General features: G+C 35.2%; 1 protein-coding gene across 1 annotated transcript in view; it reads left to right on the forward strand.

Moving 5' to 3' along the window:
• The first annotated feature begins 14,369 nt into the window (after window positions 1-14,369).
• Window positions 14,370-21,713, forward strand: part of LOC123680662 — a 42,098-nt gene continuing 34,754 nt past the window's right edge. Inside the window, exon 1 of the mRNA XM_045618667.1 lies at window positions 14,370-14,510. Within this exon, the coding sequence (XP_045474623.1) occupies window positions 14,417-14,510 (94 nt within the window). The 5' untranslated portion in view covers window positions 14,370-14,416. The remainder of the gene's footprint in view (window positions 14,511-21,713) is intronic.

Below are 21,713 nucleotides of genomic sequence, written 5' to 3' on the forward strand. Positions count from 1 at the left end.
TTATCGAAAATTACAGCGAATATTTCCCTCCTGTCAAAAATTCTATGTATTTGGAGAACAATTATCGAAAATTACAGCGATAATTGCATTGTAGGAAGCGAAACTGCACTGCGATAATTGTTCTGTTCATAGATGCATAGTTTCTATGCATCTTACACCGTTCGAATCTATGGCAATTCCATTATACATCAGTTTGACAAGTGATGTAACAGTTTATTCGGGAAATATTCCCCCGAATTACACTCGTGCATCAAAATGACCAGATAATTTCGCATTCCAGCGTGTTTTCTTTGAAAAACTGCATTCGGTCATTTTCATTTTTGGAGAAAGAGCCCTCCACCTTCGGTGTCGGGCTCTTTCTCCAAAAATGAAAATGAACTCATGCAGTTTTTATGCCAACACGCTGTCATGCAAAATTATCGGTAATTTTGATGCACTTGTGCAATTACTTACGATAATTGCATTGTAGGAAGCGAAACTGCACTGCGATAATTGTTCTGTTCATAGATGCTTAATTTCTATGCATCTTACACAGTTCGAATCTATGGCAATTCCATTCTAAATCAGTTTGACAGGTAATGTAACAGTTTATTCGGGAAATATTCCCCCGAATTACACTCGTGCATCAAAATTACCGGATAATTTCGCATTCCAGCGTGTTTTCTTTGAAAAACTGCAAAAACTCATGCAGTTTTTATGACAACACGCTGTCATGCAAAATTATCGGTAATTTTGATGCACTTGTGCAATTACTTACGAAAACAAATTTCGAGCAGCTGTATTTACAGAACTGCACTTATGGTAAGATGTGTAGCATTTGAGATCCGAACCTATCCTGAAAATATTAATTTTAAACATTTCCCGTTAGAGAGTTATCGTGTTTACGAGCGGAAGGAACGGCCACGGATTTGACATCAGTGAGTTAAACCTGATTTTCTGAATACCATTTCCGGCTCAATACTCGAAAAATTCATATCTCGTGAAGAAATGATATATACATGGGCGCCCGCAAAAATTTTCTCGGGGGGGGCAAAATGAAAATTATTGAAAAATAATAAGGCATCCATGATTGTCATTGAAAACCGGAAAATTGTTGTGAATCCATTACTTTCCTTTATTCCAGGCCCTTTGATTGAAACAAGTAATATTGAGGGTGTTGAAAAATGAGCCAATCAAAATCTCAGGGGGGGTATGGCCCCCCTGCCCCCCCCCCCTGCAGGCGCCCATGGATATATAATATAATAAGTAATATATTTTCAAAAAGAAATTGTATCAGAACAGTTGAATCACTTTTCCAAAAACAAAAACAATTTCAAAAGATGATTATCGAGAGAAAACAAAAAAAAAGATGAGGAGAAACGTAATTAAACAAGCTGACAGAAAAGTGCCATATTGAAAGCAGCATGAAATACACTGGAAACTTATTACTTTGTTGAAAAGAAAAAATGACTTCTATTTATCTTTCTCCCTCGGAAATAATCTAGACTCACGTTGTACAGATGCTACAAAATAATAATGTCATTAGCATCCAGGAAAGAGACAACAGAGCTCCTGTGTCAATAATTACAGTCTACATTTTCATTACAATGGCAGATCAGTCATTTTCCATCCATTACCTCTGAACGTTACAATGTATTTCCATGTGAAGCCAATAAAAAAAGTTTAGATGTAAGATTTAGCCGAATCCGTCAAAATGAACGTGAGACTTTCTCATGATGTGCGATTGTAGTCGATGAATGTCGAAGATTCTCGGCAGAATAAAAATAAAGGTCATCATATTAAGAATCTCTAGACTAGACAATACGATACGTCCTTTTAGAGTTACCGGCAGCTTTGATATTCAAAATAGGAAGATAAGAAGTCTAGTAGTGTTATGAGAAGAAACGCATTATTTCACGTATTTTTTACTTGAACAACCATCCTGTTGAAACAAGTTATCATCGAAATTGATTGGGAGCAGTCGGATCAATTGGGATCTGTAACAAATCCAGATACAGGTGTTTCAAAAAAAAGTTTATATTTGTTCGGAGGTGCGCGGGAGATATGTCAATAGGCAGCCTGGCTCTTGTGAATTTCTCCTATATTCAAGGTTTCTGTCATTTAAATGATGTGTAAGACGTTCCTCCCATTCAGAAATAGTTAAAAAAATTTTAAAAGACCGGTTCAACACTAAATTAACCAAAGCCTGGAAACTCAAGGTTATTGAAAAAGGGACGAGGAAGGGAAAATCATTATATGTTCGTGATGACCCCTACTCCTCCATTGGGAAGTGCTTTGTGGGCATAGATCATCGCTACACCACATTTTGCTTAAATATCTGAAGCTGCCCGCCTATAAAATTCAATTGGTGCAAAAATTGAAACCTCAAGATGCCATTCAGAGATTAGAATCCGTAAACCAGACAATTGAGTGCTTAAAAACGTTTGAAAACATCTTGTGCTCGAATGCTCATTTTCACTTCAATGGCCACGTAACTAAACAGAACTGCTGCTATTGGATAGGGATTCATTAAGCCAAGTAGATTGACATTTTAACCAACTACTTGACTTGAAAATCAAGCTCGTGAAAAATTACATACTTGAGCTTGATTTGATTTTAGATATTCGTTGCTTGACTTGATATCAATCTACTTGATATTATTTGAGCTTGATATGCACGCGTCGCACGGCATATATATCTGCAATCTCGTATAGACTAATAAAGGGGATTCCTCGAATGCAGACAGACTGAAGTATTCGCCAGTGTGACTGTATTAATAGTTTTCTCACATTTCTTTGAAATCTATTGCTAGATTTTGGTAGATTCAGAAATATCTTTCCAGACTTGGCCAAAATGGCCTAAGATTTTTTATCTACGCCAATATAGCTCCTGTTGAAAGACAATTTTCCAGAGCTCCTCATACAGGTACAAAAACCCGCAATCTATAAGATGCCTCATGTGTCTTAGATCCTGGATGAAAAGTGAAGGTTTCTCAATATTGTAACGTTTTTCGGTTAATTAAATCGGTACTTCTGGCTAACACTAATTTATCTCAGGTACACAACTATAAATAACTATTTACAGATGATTTATTTACAATATTTTTATTTTGTTAGGATTTATAGTGATTTAATTTATGTTACTATTACGAAATATACAATGAGTTTAATAAATAAAAGTGTTTTCTGCAAGGTTCCTTCTCATTTCAACATTTTTTTTATTAATGTGACACAACACAATAAAACTGCTAAAAATCAAGTAGCTCAATATGATTCAAGTACTTGATGAATAAATACTTAACTGAAAAACTACTACTTGACTTGAACTTGAATTAAGTCAAGCCAAGTAGCTTGAAAATCAAGCCAAGCCGTGAATCCCTACTACTGGAATTCAACCCAAAACGAAAGCATCAGAAAGCCCTTCTTTGGCCAGGGGTGACCATATGGACTGCAATGTCATAGGCGCTTACTTTGAAATACGAAAAATGGCGTTATGTTAGGATGTTAGATGAGTTTTGTTTCAGGAACTCTAAAACTTTTCTGGCTTCAACCAAAGAATGGTTACATCAGGATGGAGCTACTTCACAGGTACGTCCACGAATTTGTCCAGGCAAATTAATCTCCAAGAGAGAACTTTCAACGTGGGGTTTTTCTTAAATCTGAAGTTTTCGTTAGTGAGCCAACTTCTTTGGCCCAGTTGAAACAAAATATTCTCCATGAAACGGCAGCCACCACGGAGCTTACTGGTCAAGTCGTTATTAGGAATTTTAGTAATAGATCTATTAGATTTGCAAATAATGAAGAAGAAGTTGAAATATTTAGGACTCATCTATATTCTCATGTTTGATGACCTTCACAGAAAATTAGCCAGATTTCAGTAGACTTGAGCAGTCTTAATTTTTGCTGTTTTGTCGTCTTCGATACTAAACTCATACATATATGTACCATTTATTACTTCGTAAAACTACCTATAAATCCTTCATGCTTCAGGTATTTGAATAAAACTGAGTACCTACCTTGATGATTCCAGAATATATTTCATACATAGGTATGCCATAACTCATGAAGGATTCTTGTTATCTTCGTATTATTTTGAACAAATTTTATGAAAGGGAAAAATGACGTAAGTACTGCCTTCAAGTCAGAAGCTTTTGAGAGCCAGTTCATTGCACTCTTGGATAAAACTACATATATAAAGTTCTATGGTGGAATTGGCGTATAAATAAACGAGCTTTCCAAAGCTCCTAAATTTAGAGTCATGAATAAGGAAAACACTGATATAAAATCAGGAGCTTTGTTTCGCTCGTCATTCATACTCCAATTGCACTCTTGGAGACCACGTAAGTATATATGTAGTCTTCAAGGATGTAATTGGCTTATAAATGAACAAGCACCTAAAATTTTGATCTTTGGTATAATAATAATATAACTCTAGTAAATTCTATATTTTTGACAACCAGGCCTAAATATCTTTACATAAAATGTTTCTATTCAAAAATCCTACGAGAACTATTTATAGGTTAGGTGAGAAGCATAACACAAGGATTACAGGCTAATGGTTAAAATTGTGTTAAAGCTATTTCTTCTCGAATTTCGACTCAAAAGGTTTGAAGTTGTTAGTAATATGAAATGTTTACCTTTTCTCTTTTGTGCCTTGGTAAATCTTCGATTAGTTCAGTATAAAGGAAATGTTCATTAGCACATAAAATCAAAGCATCCGTTGCATTTGTATTATGAAGTAATATCACCCGTATTTTTCTTCTATACCTCCAGTCACTGAGATCAGCTGCAAAGTTAACATTCTCAACAGCAGCATTTTTAGAGATCGATGATACATGTATCACATCAACCTGAGAATCGTGTAATTCCTGAATAATCTGAGGGTGATCTTTTTTAACATCACAAACTACTATAAATTCGGCTTCACGATAACTTTGAAGAAAAAATGATCTAATTCTTTGTACAATAGCTGAGGCACTCTTGAACTTAGGTACCTGGCAGTTTTCAATATCCCAAAATATGCCAATTGGAGGTAGTTTTTTCTTCTTGTTCCGCTTGGAACAACCGAGAAAGCCACACTATTAGAGCTATCAGACCAAGAAGATTTTTGTGAAATGTCCACACTTTTTATAAGTCTCAAAGGAGACTGAAATTCAAAAATAGCTTTTCCCTCAATATCGCTCAATGAGTCCATCGTTGAAGAAGATTCATCTGATTCATCACTAGGTTCACTAAATTCACTACTTGAACTCATTCTAGCTCACATTGTGAAACACTAGGTGATAAGATTGAATCAGATTCGCTTGGGTAATGAAATAACGGTTTTATTTGATCATATTTCAAAACAATATTCGTTAAAAGCTTCTGACTCCATGACAGCGCTTTCCTCATTTACAATTTTCAAGGTTCTTCCCTAAAAGTTATTGTGTATGAGAACATAAGCATAAGGACGATCGGCCAAAGAAAGATCCTTGAATTTGAGAACGATTCATCAGTGTGTCGAACCATAGTATAAGGAATCCTTATACTATGGTCGAACCTTATCGTTTGAGACCTTCCGTGGTTAAAATTTTGAAAATAACCGATATTGTGACGAAATACGGTCAAAACAGCTTGTTTTTCATTTGAAAGAAGGTGAAAAATAATTTACTAAGGAAATGATAAGAGACGGATAGAAAGGAATTTCATTTGATGATATGTTTTATTGAATACGAACTTTCAAAATCGACTTGAAATATTATCGACAAAATAGGGATTCTCGTATATTTGGTTTATATGTAAGATAGGCATTTAGAATATCTAGGTAGGCATTCAAAGTAATTGATTCATTACCATATTAACAAGATCATATACACAGTTCGTTAATGTGAATATTTGTATCAAATACCCGTTATTATCTATTGTGTGCTGATTTTTCATAATTCTTTCGTTCATAATTATCGAGAGGTCATTGCGGTGTATCTCTCAAGAATGGAATCTAGTGGGAATATCATTCAGAGTTAAACATTGTTCATAACATTAAATTCTGAATTCATGAATAATGAAAAAATATGGGTAAGACCAATGTAGTGTTTGATAATCAAGCCCCAATAACCTTATTTTCGATGAAAGAGGACATGTTGATGAGTTTATAGGACTTTTGATAAAATAATTATCATTACATGTTCGAAATAAAAACGCTACACATTAAATAGGTACTATGAATCAATATAAAGATTTCAAGCAAAATATCCGAGAAAAATGTAAAAAACACTGACGTGAAGTAAGAAACTTGAGAGAGAACTATTTATTCATGCGGTAGTTGCGCTCTTGTGGACCACCGGACTAAGTAGTATATTTCTCTAATTCTGTGGTTATTCCGTTCATTCTTCCACATCTTGTAGAACAAAATCGTGCGAGAATATATCAGAAACGCACAGTTTTCATGGTTATATTTTATTATTCTATGTTGGTACTCCGAACTTTCCGCCACGGCTTTATCTGTCAATTCATCAATTTGCCTTAAAGAAATCAGTTCTGCCAACCAACATTTTTCAATGCAAAAATCACTAAAATATATTTATGGAAATATTTCATTAATTTCAATGAAAATGCAATGAATTAGAGAAAATAATGTATAATACTCGTACAGAAGGCTCATTCTACCACTCGTTCATTCCAAAACTCGCCACTTCGTGGCTCGTTTTTGAATTTTGAACTCGTGGAAGAATATCAATGCCTTCTGCACTTGTATTATAAATAACTATTTTAGTCCAATCGATGTCAAATAAATTATCGCGTGGCGTTTTGAGAATTGTTCATTTTTTGCTGGTTGAAACAGTGTTAAGGTATGGAGTAATAGTTTGGGGAAACAGTTCCCGTCTAGGTCGTATTTTTGCAATTCAAAGGATGGCTATCAGAATTGTTCCTGGCCTGCAATATAGAGAAAATTCTAGTCCTGCATTCATCGCACTCAATATCCTTACCTTTCCTTGTGTTTATATTCTTGAAGCATTGGTTCACGTCCATAAAAACAAAAACAACTTCATTCAAATAGGGAGCAGCGATGAGCATGACACTGGGGGTAGCGGATTTTTTAGGCCAGATTTTTGTAGGCTGACTTTACCTTGAAAAGGTTTTTTGTATATGCACATCAAGCTGTACAATAACCTTCCCGCTCAATTCAAAGGTATTTTCTTGAATAAATTTCAAAGAATGATTGAAATTATTTTAATAAGGAGTGCTTTCTACGATGTTGATGAGTTTTTGGACTGTAATTCAATCTGATACCTCATGGGGGTGTTGTATATAATTTGAATTTTATATTGTGATTTATTCGATTTCCTGATGTTTTTATATTATCCTGTATTGTAATTTGTACAATCATCATAACGGGTGGTTCGAAAGCATGGAAACGGTGAATTCATTTCGCGCTCAGTAATTTCGTCCGAAGAATCGAATGGGCTCATCAGATTTTGGACCCAAAAGGGCCTTATACGAGATATTAGGCCCAACTCTGAAATTTCAAATGTAAACCCATTTTTTTATTCCAAATTCGGATTCAGCATCTAAATTGGTTGAAACCAAAATTTTTTCTTCTATTTTTGGGCCCTATGCAGCGTTTTCTGTTAAAAAATCCGGGGGTGTCTATTCAGATCAGGATGCAAAAATTCATATTCTGATACTGAGGTCCTAAGTAATTTTTCTCGTTGTATCGATTGAGTGCATCAGATTTTGGCTGCAAAAGGGCCTTATACGATATATGAGGTCCAACTTCGAAATCTGCTTAAAAAAGATGGGTTTGCATTTGAAATTTCAAAGTTGAGCCTCATATCTCGTATAAGGCCCTTTTGGTCCCCAAATCGATTCTTCGGGCGGAATTACTAAAGACCCCAGTATCAGAATTCCGATTCTCCACCTGTGTGTGTAATAAATTCACCGTCTCCAGACTTTTGAACCACCCGGTATATATTTCGACTGGATAAGACATTTTTATGTTGAAGTTGGAATTAATCAGACACACTCATGAAGTTTTTCGCTAAGAAAACATTTTTATGTAACATATATTTGAATAAGATGTGAAATTATAAAAAAATATATATGCGTGTATGTATGTTTGTGTATTGTTTATAGAGTAGCTCTTATTTTTTCTGCCAGCCCGTTTATATAACAAAAAAAGATCTAGATGAGGACGGAATCTGAGCATTTCAGTTCCCGAGGAATTCAGATACAATTCAAAAAATTAATTGCTAAAATCGGCCAAAGAGTTCAAGAGAAAATTAACTACAAACACACCTCGTTGATTTTTATGTTCCCCTAATTTTACCGGTTTGTATATTTCTTCAATTCTCAGTATTTTACGATCATTAATTCAAAGCTTATTACAATAACAGCATCAAATCGTTTCCTCTCCCATCATCAAAACACACTTTACTCTAACAGATTCTTCCTATCTCCCAAACGATTCTCAAGAAACACTTATCATTTCATTCTATTATGAATGAAGGTGACAATGCATGAGAAAGAGAAAGAATTATTATAACCTGAACAGGAGGATAAACAACTCTTACGTAGCACCTCTGAAGGTAGGTAGGCGTAGATATTACGTTGAGTTAACAAACACTACGTGAAGCGGTTTAACCTGGACTGTGTGTGACTGATAACAGACGCGCGGTATATGGCCAGTGTAGTACCTCAAAGGAACTACATATATAAACATGGGAATAGGAGAGGTACGGAAGATGCCTGAACCCTGAATTTTTTCTTCATTTGACATAACAATTGATTGCTGCAAAATATAATCTATATTGATTAACTTATCAATGTTAAGTCCCAACTAAAGTGTCTAAAACACTGGTGTGCTCACTTACTCTTGAAAAACCTTAAGATTAAATTGGCGACTTTTGAAGGATCCAGCCCTTCTTGGATTTTGATGGTTTTGGTCGCTTTTCATTTGATTTACGCATTGTTTCTTATGATGCCCTAGCGGTATATGGCCATTGTAGTACCTCAAAGGAACTAAATATATAAACATGGGAATATGAGAGGTACGGAAGATGCCTGAACCCTGAATTTTTTCTTCATTTGACATAACAATTGATTGCTGCAAAATATAATCTATATTGATTAACTTATCAATGTTAAGTCCCAACTAAAGTGTCTAAAACACTGGTGTGCTCACTTACTCTTGAAAAACCTTAAGATTAAATTGGCGACTTTTGAAGGATCCAGCCCTTCTTGGATTTTGATGGTTTTGGTCGCTTTTCATTTGATTTACGCATTGTTTCTTATGATGCCCTCGCGGTATATGGCCATTGTAGTACCTCAAAGGAACTACATATATAAACATGGGAATAGAAGAGGTACGGAAGATGCCTGAACCCTGAATTTTTTCTTCATTTGACATAACAATTGATTGCTGCAAAATATAATCTATATTGATTAACTTATCAATGTTAAGTCCCAACTAAAGTGTCTAAAACACTGGTGTGCTCACTTACTCTTGAAAAACCTTAAGATTAAATTGGCGACTTTTGAAGGATCCAGCCCTTCTTGGATTTTGATGGTTTTGGTCGCTTTTCATTTGATTTACGCATTGTTTCTTATGATGCCCTAGCGGTATATGGCCATTGTAGTACCTCAAAGGAACTACATATATAAACATGGGAATAGGAGAGGTACGGAAGATGCCTGAACCCTGAATTTTTTCTTCATTTGACATAACAATTGATTGCTGCAAAATATAATCTATATTGATTAACTTATCAATGTTAAGTCCCAACTAAAGTGTCTAAAACACTGGTGTGCTCACTTACTCTTGAAAAACCTTAAGATTAAATTGGCGACTTTTGAAGGATCCAGCCCTTCTTGGATTTTGATGGTTTTGGTCGCTTTTCATTTGATTTACGCATTGTTTCTTATGATGCCCTCGCGGTATATGGCCATTGTAGTACCTCAAAGGAACTACATATATAAACATGGGAATAGAAGAGGTACGGAAGATGCCTGAACCCTGAATTTTTTCTTCATTTGACATAACAATTGATTGCTGCAAAATATAATCTATATTGATTAACTTATCAATGTTAAGTCCCAACTAAAGTGTCTAAAACACTGGTGTGCTCACTTACTCTTGAAAAACCTTAAGATTAAATTGGCGACTTTTGAAGGATCCAGCCCTTCTTGGATTTTGATGGTTTTGGTCGCTTTTCATTTGATTTACGCATTGTTTCTTATGATGCCCTAGCGGTATATGGCCATTGTAGTACCTCAAAGGAACTAAATATATAAACATGGGAATATGAGAGGTACGGAAGATGCCTGAACCCTGAATTTTTTCTTCATTTGACGTAACAATTGATTGCTGCAAAATATAATTTATATTGATTAACTTATCAATGTTAAGTCTCAACTAAAGTGTTTAAAACACTGGAGTGCTCACTTACTCTTGCAAAACCTTAAGATTAAATTGGCGACTTTTGAAGGATCTAGCCCTTCTTGGATTTTGATGGTTTTGGTCCCTTTTCATTGATTTACGCATTGTTTCTTATGATGCCCCCGTCTTTCTGTTGTAAATGTCGTTTTTTGAGGCCAAATAATAACAAGATTAACGTCTTTTGAAAGATCAAATGAAAATTTCAAAATAATTCCGTTGATTGGTCAATTCTTTGTATTGCACCACCTTAAGGAAGAAGATCAAAAAGAACCCATGCCGAGCTGAGTCGGCAGAATTATCTCAAACAAAATCTAATCAGTGAATACACTATGTCGCGAAGAGAAATAAATGTTGATAGCGAAAAACGGGAAAACGATTATAATCAACCGAGTTTTTACACTATCAACATTTCGAGAACTTATGTCGCTTCATTCGATGATGGAAACAACGTATTTTTGACGAGTAAGTACCTGACATACTAAGGTCTCGAGTTGTTGTTCAACTCGCTCTTTGTTTTCATTTTTAGTTTTATCGAACGTGGCTGTTCAGCTATACAGTATATCAAAATTACATACTTGAAGTACAAACCATTTTTCATCAATCAACCGCCCATATAAAATGATAGAACCAAGCCTCGTCCATTTTACGTGATCGCATCACCAGAACTGAAGAATGTTGTAAAAAAATTTCCAATATTGACGTGACTCCAGATTCTTAAGTAAACATGAAACGACAATTCCCAGATTACAGCTTCCTTCAAAATTTCAAGTAGATCACCGAAACTATGAAAAATTCACCCAATACCCATGGCCATCAAGTTGGTTTTTAATGTGTACCTATATGAATAATGATCTGCCCAATGTTCATGTCGAATTTCTGGAGGATCATATCAACAAAATCCCTAATCTTGACAAAAATGACGTCTTATTAAATCATATATATGTAGTTCTTTGGTTTCCAAGAGAACAATTGGAGTATGAATGCACCAGGGCCGCCGCCAGGACCGGCATAGCGGAAATTTTTCCAGGACGCCAAATTGCAGGGGTGCAAAGTCAGTTACTGAAATAAGACATAATATTTGACACAAGAATTATTATCTTATTGAAAATCCCACTTTTTTTGTAAATTAGGAATTGCCAATTGCCAATTTCTTTAGAATCGCACAGGTAGAGGTACCCTTAACTAGTTTAAGTTTTTAACTATAGCCTTCAAGATCTGCTTCATCTTTTTTATAAAGAGCTCCATACTTTCAAACAATTCAGGACGATTTTTGATGAAATCGACAAAATGTCCTATGATGAATTGGACAAGGTGTTTTTATGGTCAAAAATACGATTCAATATGAAAACAATAACAAAGGGTCCTTCAAAGAAAATTCAAGAAACGGCAGTTCGAAAGAGAATACTGGGACATAAATATAATTTGATATAACTTATTAAATCAAAAACCTGAGAAATACGTAATGAAAAACGGTTTTTCTACAGAGCCCTCAGCTGCCAAAAATATTTTTTTCTGATAAATAACAAAACATATGATTTCAATGCTCCAACAAAATCCGATGAATACGTAGGTACTATTGCCTATAATGAATTAACTCTTTATTAAGCCAGATGAATTAGGTAAAGTAGGGCGGCGAAATTTTATTTCGCCGAAGCTCCAAAATGTCTGGCGGCAGCCCTGGAATGCACTTATGGTAAAAAGCTCCCAAATGCCAAGTCAGTGCTTTCCGTTAAATTTTCAATTGTCATATTATCCTATGAAGGGTTTTTCTATTCTAGGTTTCATTCTGATATTAAAAAAAAATCGAGTATATATTAAGAGAAATCGTTGGATTTCTATTTCATTGTGAAGAGGAAGGTATGCCATTAATGATGGGAAACCATATCTCAAATGTCCATCGCGGCTACGGTTGAAGCACCTTATAAAGGGTGTGTTTTTTAGAGCTGTAGAACTTTAAATTGCAATAACACAACGATGGATTTTTCGATTGGCATGAATTTTATTTATCCGCAAGATAATCTTGTGGCATTACATTTTAAATATGATTTCTGGCATATGACCGCCACGGCTGGCTCGCATGTAGTCCAATCTGGACGTCCAATTTTCGATGACTTGTTCCAACATTTGTGGCCGTATATCGGCAATAACACCGCGAATGTTGTCTTCCAAATGGTCAAGGGTTTGTGGCTTATCCGCATAGACCAATGACTTTACATAGCCCCACAGAAAGTAGTCTAGCGGTGTTAAATCACAAGATCTTGGAGGCCAATTCACAGGTCCAAAACGTGAAATTAGGCGATCACCAAACGTGTCTTTCAATAAACCGATTGTGGCACGAGCTGTGTGACATGTTGCGCCGTATTGTTAGAACCATAGCTCCTGGACATCATGGTTGTTCAATTCAGGAATGAAAAAGTTAGTAATCATGACTCTATACTGATCACCATTGACTGTAACGTTCTGGCCATCATCGTTTTTGAAGAAGTACGGACCAATGATTCAATTAGCCCATAATGCGCAAACAGTCAGTTTTTCTGGATGTAACGGTGTTTCGACATACACTTGAGGATGAGCTTCACTCCAAACGCGGCAGTTTTGTTTGTTGACGTAGCCATTCAACCAGAAGTGAGCTTCATAGCTAAACAAAATTCGCTTATGAAAATCGGGAAGAACAGCAATCTCATTTTGGGCCCATTCAACGAATCTACGCCTTACTTGATTATACCTCTTGGAGAAACATGTTCTCGCAACTTTTTCGTTTCTTGTGTGGTACGCAGCGTTGTTTTGTTGGATGAATGGATCCATATCATAATCTTTCAGTTCCGACCATAAAAAAAAAATTCTCAAGATCGACAGGGAATCGACAAACCTGGATATTCGTCATCACTACGCGCTACAGTCGCAATATTCTCAATTGTTCTTGATCGACGCACATAGATTCGATTGATCACATCATTAATTTGTCCCTACAGTTCAAATTTTTACACCAGTTTCACTTTTACCGGCCGAGAAGGTGCTTCATGACGACCCAAAAGTGATTTAGTCTGCGACTAAAACATTTTCAACATATTCGTAGTGAATTTTAACAATTTCGATGCGTTCCATTTTAAGTAATGTCGTAGCTTTTACTTGTCAAATGTCAGAAAATGGCAGCTTCAAAAGATATTCAAAATTAAACCGTTTATTGGATCTTCATATTTTTTTTTATACACTTCTGTTGTCTCCAAGCAACGAGCATTCAAGATCGCCTGGCGCAGTGGTTTCTCGTTCAGTGATACGTTCCCTAAGTATGGCGCATAATAGCCAATCTGAAATGCAGACAATCTTGTAGGCAGGCTTTTCGTGAAATGAGAATTTTGACTTTGGCGAGCCTGTATATTTTTCGAAGCGTGTATTTATGTTTTTAAGAACAAACGTTTTTTTGCAGAGAACAGAGTGGACCATATATATCCCACTCGTTTCAAATCTTCGCTATTGCCTCAGAACGGTTTTTCATCAAAAAAGTTTTCTTTTTATGGGGTGTTAACTTTTCAATTCCCTACAGGTGAATATACAGGATCCTCCAACGTTATCTTTAAATCGAGAATCAAGTGTTTTCTCCTTGAAAAATCGTTTTATTCTGTTGATGAATTTTTCACTTGAATCACATTAATTTTTGTTTCTCCTGTAATTGTTTGACTTTTTCTAATAATCTGTATCATTTCAAATTTAGAAATAAATTCATTATCATTATAATATAATCATGGAAAACTCAGTAACAAGAATCGAATAAAATACTTGATTATTCATTCGATATTTGTTATTGCGAATTCGATAGGTCATCTTTCGGGAGCAAATCTCGATCGGATTTCTAAGACGCAGTGCGGTTCCTTCTTCGTCTAATTAAATATTCGTCTCCGAATAGCTGATTCACCAAGTCTTTCCCGTACGTAACTTCTTCAGCGCGTGTCACCTGGTCGGCTCTGGTGGACCTCCAGCACGATTCTTCTTCAGATCGGCAGTTCTTCGTCGGAACTCCGCCAGTATGGCTCGTCATGTGCGGTGGTGCTGTCCTCCAGTGATAATGTGCCTAATTTTTGGCATTTCTAGTATGACCTGGATCACGACTACAAGAGCAGGTACAATATAAGGGAATATAAGCAAAGGTTTCTCTCATAATTTTTCTATTTTCCTACGATTTACTCTGTAAATTGGCTGGTCAAAATGTCAAGTTCACTGTACAAACCTCTTAGAAGTGTAGGTCTCGAATTGGTTTCGAATGAGACCAAATGAGAAGAATTTCAGAGAATTTTTTTATCATTTTGATAATGAGATAGTAGGATCTTACACATAAAATGTAAATGTTGAGATCATTCAGAAACATAGAAAATTCTAGTATAATTTGAGAAAAGCAGAAACATCAGGATCTTCTGAGCGCGCGTTCGTTTATTTATGTATAAATTGCGCCTTTTAAAACCACATAACTGCATGAAGGTGTAATATTTATATGGAATGGTGATTTTTAATGAAGTCATTGTTGTTGGTTAGTTATTCAGATGAGGAAAATTCATTGATGACTTATTCAAACGTTATTATCGGATTTATTTCAAATGGCAAACTCTATATTTTTTATTAGGTAGCCAATTTTATTATCTTCGAGAAATGATTGAGGTTTATTCTGCTTAAATCCAATACATTTCAATCTATTTTCCATTTGGAAGAAGGCCGTTATTTTTGCATTAATGAATCGTCTTATTTTGAATACCCAGTAGAATTTCTAATCATTATCAAAAAGGTACTCCTTATTTTCGTTCTTCCAGGTTCATTTCCAACTGTCATTCAAATAAAATTATTCATTTCGAAGTTATTAGGTTTTTCCAAAGACCATTAAATTGATGAAAAATCGAATTATTTCAAAAACGGTGTTTTTAGTTTAGAAAACTATGTTTGATAATATGTGTAACAAACTATAGTAATTAATTCATGGTGTGCCAAAATTGATTCGAAATATTTTTTGGGAAATAATAATTTGATGGGAAATTAGGGATTTTTGAAAATGTGTTTTGCTCTGAGCCCCTTTACTTCAATTTTCTTGCTGCGAATATTGAAACAATTTTTTTTTTCTGAGAAATGTCGTAGCATAGACAAGTTCTGATGCAAAATATGTGGTTGATTTTCTTATTAGATGAATATTAGAATATATTCAATAAAAGAAACATGTTTCCCCATATTTTTCAAAGGTCCAACGTACATATAACTTACTTAAATCTTTTACATCTATTCAGAAACGCCCTGTAGATTGCGAAATCTATGTATTCATCAGTGCAACAAGTGTGTACAGTTTGTTGTACCCAGTTTGTAGATATTGATACTATAAACATTGACTTAGGTCGATAATATAGTTGTCGAATATGATGCTTAATTTTGAATCAATTATTGTAAATTGAAAATTTATTATTATTATTGTGAATTGAAAATAAGGAAAAAGAATTATCATTCAAGAAGTATATGACATCGAAAAAATATCGAATTACATGCTTATGTAACCCTAAAGCATTCTTCTTGTCCTTAATTTGAAAGTCATTAACATTTGACTGACATATAAAGTTACCTATATTATACCTTTCCTCTAGGTATAGGATTGATTCAAATTTATTCCTAAATTTCTTTCACATCTCCCAATATTTCTGCTTTATTGTGATAACACTGTAATAGATGAGCTACCGTAATTTTTTGCAAATTCAAACATTAATTATGTCATCAAATATTTGAAGTGGATTGAAATGAAAAATTTTGTTGGCAGGAATACAATGCTTGAATGTGTAATGGATTTGTCTCGAGAATTGAAGAAAACTCAATGGAAAACTATAGTTGAATTTCGAAATTTCCTTTCTTTGAAATCATTTGGAATCGTAGGTGATATCTAATCAAAAAATTGAAAAAATTAGTCAACTCATCTTCTTTCTATAGAAGTCACGAAATATCATGACAAAAAATGTTATAAAATGCATTCATTGAATGAACCTTTCATTTCTTTTTCATCATATTGAAAAGGACAATTCGAAATACAATAACCCAAGAACTCTGAAATCAAGGTCATGTGCAGAAAAAATTGATTGGCATTCATATGATCCTTTTGGAATAATTCTAATGAACAATTCTATTTTGCACGATTTGAATAAAATAAAATGATTTGTATTCGACTCGCCATGGATGTTGAAAGCTATTTATCACAAAAGACAAGTTATAGTTGAAGTAATAGATAGTGTTACAGCTACCAACTTTTAGAGACAAAATTATATTTTACTAATAGCGTTTCGAAATTATTACTTTCCACAAGCAATGATGTTTGGGAAGTAGTACTTTTCCCAATTCGTGCGGAAAAAGGCCCTGATATTCACTTTCCGCACGTATATGCGTGCGGAAAGTGAATAGCAAAGGGTTTTTTCCGCACGCAAATATTAAAGAGTCGCATCAATCATAAAATTTTGGCATGTCCTTATGGGCCAATCATAAAATTCAAACGTTTCTCTATGCGGCTGAGCGCACAAAATAGTAATTTACGTAACAAGTCCGGAAAATAGGGTTTTTTTGGACGAATTGACAAAATTCCAGGACTCGCTTACGCTCGTCCTGGAAGTCTGTGAGTCCAAAAAAACGTGTTGCGGCGTGTTGCGTACAATATTTTTTCGGCAACCTTGTAAAATAACACTATCGCTGCTGCTTTCCATATTTTATTGCGATTGCGATAAAAAAACATGCAAATTTTTGTCAACTAATTTCATATGAACTGTCAGCCGTTATCTCGGTTGCTATGGATTCTATGTTTCTTTTCCGGCCTAGTCCGGAAAGTACGTACTTCCCGGACTAGGCCGGAAAAGAATCACGTCGTTTGTGTCATTGTGAATATGAAAATCTTGGTAGGTATATTTTAATAAATGCAGTTGATCATTTCCATAGCAACCGAGAAAACGGCTGACAGTTCATATGAAATTAGTTGTCAACAATTTGCATGTTTCTTTTATCGCAATCGCAATAAAATATGGAAAGCAGCAGCGATAGTGTTATTCTTCACGGTTGCCGAAAAAATATTGTACGCAACACGCCCGAAAATGTTTTTTTTGGACTTGCTTACGCTCGTCCTGGAATTTTGTCTATTCGTCCAAAAAAACACTATTTTCCGGACTTGTTACGTAAATTACTATTCTTATAACGTCAGTCGGTATCAATACGAAAACTCTCCGTGAATGTGTTTCATTTACGCTTGTAGGAAAAATATTTTTCCTAACTCATGTGGAAAGTGTCTTTTCCGCACTCGTCAGTTTGACCGAACTCCGCTCCGCGTCGTTCGGTCGACTGCAGTCTCTTGCGGAAAAGTATCACTTCCACACTTGTTAGGAAAATAACTTTATCGTGTCGATGTATGCCGTGATACCGGCGTGGCGCGTATATCGAGTACATACATGCATTCTTCCATATGACTATAATGATATTATTAATGCACGTTCCGGCACACCCCGACGCAATAGTATAGTTAGACCTTAACTCGTACTAAGACCATTTGAGAAATTACACTGCGATCTACGACAGTCAGAAGAGAAAACATTTAACAAACAAGCATTATATTATTGTGAAGGATTTTACAATAAAAGGTTTCATTTCGAAATGCCCGCATTTGTAAGTAAAAACTCTTCCATCACTAAAAATGGAACGACACACGCATCAGCAACGCAATGAAATTGTTAAAATTCACTACAAAATGTGAAAATTTTACAGTCACGGTTGGCAAAACTAAAGCACGTTTGGGTCGTCGTGAAGCACCTTCTTGGCCGAGAAAAGTGAAACTGGTGGAAAAATTTCGGCTGTTGGTACAAGATAGTGATGTGAAGAATCGATAATGTGTGCGTCACTCAAGAACAACTGAGATATTGCTGTTATAGCCCCCAGTGTCGACGAAAACCTAGGTTTTCTGGTTCCTCGTCGATCTTGGGAATTAGTCATTTCACAAACGACATTAGGTACACCGTATTTTGCATAAAGCCTTAAGGTCTTAAGGCTATTAACACAAGCCGGTCAAATACTAGAATCGTCGTATATTCGCTGATTGGGTCCATGAAATGCATAAAAATTATCTGGATTTCTATCGAAAAATCATCTTCGATAATGAAGTCAATTTTCACCTTGGAGGCTACATTAATAAGCATGATTCTTGAAAAACCTCTCCATTCTGAACTTGTCACTTTTAGTGCGATTTTTGGGTTGTAGTCGTGTGATTGGACCTCACTCATTCAAAAATGAGGCTGCTGCAACAATTACGGTGAAGTGATTGCGCTACCAAGCTCTGATTAATGATTTTTATGGCCGGAATTAGAAGATATTTATGTGGACGACGTTTGTTCCCAACAAAACGCCCGCTATGTGCAACACAAGTACAAAAAAAGCTCAAGGAAAGATTCCTGACTGTGTTATGTCTCGAAGAGGTGAAAACAATTGGTCACCGAGGTCTTGTAATTTAACACATTCAGAGTTTTTTCTTTGGGGTGACGTGAAAGATGAGGTATATGCCAATACTCTCAATCAATTCAAGACCTCAAAGATGAACTCGTGAAGTTATCGAGGACACACTCAAGGCAAATTTTCGAATTTGTCGTGTAAAATTTCATGAAAAGGATATGGTGCTGCAACAGTAGCCGCGTCATATCGATTTCCATCGTTAATGGAATAAACATCTATTGATTTCTCTTAATATACAGGGTGGCCATTTGAAAACGAAACAGACGAGATTACAGACGAAATAAAGTTTTTCGATAGAAATGCTCAGACAGGTCGATTTCTGTTTCGAGGGGGACAACTTAAGATGTAGGTTACGGACGCATAGCGCTTCAACCCTTGCTACTACAACCCTCACCCCCAAATTTTGAATAGGGAAGATGGGGTGAGTGATACCTCATTTGAAAGGTATTTTTATACTGATTTCAGCACAGTAAATGTTTTTTCATTTTATGCATTAGTTCTCGAAATATTCTTAACTAAGTATTTGAAAATGAAGTGGTGTTTTCATGGGACTTGTAGTGTTGTGTGAAAAATCGACATTTTGAGCTTCAAAACAACCATGACTGTGGCTTCCTTCCTAACTAACTAACGCATGAATATTTCGAGAACTAATGCATAAAATGAAAAAACAATTACTGTGCTGAAATCAGTATAAAAATACCTTTGAATTGAGGTATCACTCACCCCATCTTCCCTATTCAAAAATTGGGGGTGGGAGTTGTAGCAGCAAGGGTTGAAGCGCTATGCGTCCGTAACCTACATCTTAAGTTGTCCCCCTCGAAACAGAAATCGACCTGTCCGAGCATTTCTATTGAAAAACTTTATTTCGTCTGTAATCTTGTTTGGTTCGTTTTCAAATGGCCACCCTGTATAATCTGAAATCTTAAATAGAAAAGCCTTTATATTTCATAGTTCATTTAAACTGACAATACCATTTAGATTCGCTAGATGACATCATTATCGAAATGAACATTTCAAGAGTAAGAATGTAGGTAGTTATTTAAACCTTCAGTTCAATACAATTTCCATTGTGTATCTATTGTGCTACTATTTCTTCATCTCAAACAATAAGTTTTTAATACTTGTACATCATAATACTTATACAAATCAATACTCAAGAAATTCTTGAAGTGGAAATTATGTAAGAATGTGTATTTTTTAATTGATTTTTTATTCAATCGACATTCCTTCATTGATGTTTTCAAAGATGCGACTTTTACTGCAACTAATTTCATTCGAATCGTACCTACTCATCACTTAAACTAAATAATCATTATATAGATACATATTTCCGTTTCTCAAATCACTTTATATTTCTCATTGAGGTTTTCTTCCTTCTCTGAGTGACATTAAATATTGATGGAAAATGAAGTACTTGAACCTGCATGTTTTTTCTGATTTTTTTTTTTGGTGAAGGTACAACAAAAGAACATTCCAGCCTAAATAGATTTGCTTTTAAGTTATGAAGAGGACCAATTAATTACTGCAATTTATTCGTATACCATCCATCATTCTGAATAAAATCTATCCAATTTCTGTTTTTAGATTTTTACGTTTTGTATTCATTCAGGAGTCATGACTTCCACGAGATACCTCAATCCTCTCTGTAAATGAATTCAATTCTTCAAATTTTGCCAATTTCAAAAATTCTTAAAAAATGAATTGTAGATAATAACTTTGAGTATAGGTACCGCATTTTGAACTATGCTTCTCTTGGGAAGTGAAACAATTATCGGAAATTCGAAATACAGAGTGCTTTTTTCAACCTGAACACTTTGAATGAGGAATTATTAGTCAAGTCCTTGATGTCACGTGTCAATTACATCCTATAAGATGATATACTTAGTATTGCCATATATATGAAGATTCCCTTTGAAGCTTTCTGAGAGAAGCCCGAAATTAAAAATATCGTTCCTAACTCATGTGGAAAGTGCCTTTTCCGCACTCGTCAGCAGTCTCTTGCGAAAAAGTATCACTTTCTACACTTGTTAGGAAAATAACTATTTTCTACAACCGTGCTACAACTCTATTTCTAAACGCATTCAAAGTCACAAAGATTCACTTTCTCACGCAGTGCGGGAAAAACCCCTGCTATTTCTTTTCCGCACGCATATGCATATGGGGAAGAAATAGCAAAGGATTCTTCCGCAAAAAAGTATTAAAGAATGAATTTAATTCTGTGATATCTCTATGCACCGAAAGCCTACATGCAGAATTACGTCTGTCATTCATGTGTACGTGAATAATAAATCAAATTTTTTGAGTTTCATTTATTTCAAGTGCTTGTAGAAGAAATGTTATTCTTAACTCTTGCGGAAAGTACTACTTTCCGCATCTGTTAGAAAAATAACTATTTCCTACTAGCGTTTCGAAAGTATAACCTTCCACACGAATTGACGTTTAACAAGTAGTACTTTTCCGAATTCGTGCGGAAAAAAGCCTTCTATTCACTTTGCGCACGCATATCCATTCGGAAATTGAATAGCAAGGGGTTTTCCGCACGCAAATATTAAACAGTCGCATCCATCATAAAATTTCGGCATGTCTCTATGCGCCAATCATGAAATTCAAACGTTTCTCTATGCGTCTGAGCGCACGAAAATACAAATATCAAGACGAAAACTCTCTGTGAAAGTGTTTCATTTACACTACCTAGTAGGAAAAATATTGTTCTTAATTAATGTGGAAAGTGCCTTTTCCGCAGTCTCTTGCGGAAAAGTATCACTTTCCACACTTGTTAGGAAAATAACTATTTCATATAGTCATCCGTACTCACCTAGTCCTACTCT

Source organism: Harmonia axyridis, chromosome 5 (genome assembly GCF_914767665.1).
Source record: "Harmonia axyridis chromosome 5, icHarAxyr1.1, whole genome shotgun sequence".
Classification (NCBI taxonomy): Eukaryota; Metazoa; Arthropoda; class Insecta; order Coleoptera; family Coccinellidae; genus Harmonia; species Harmonia axyridis.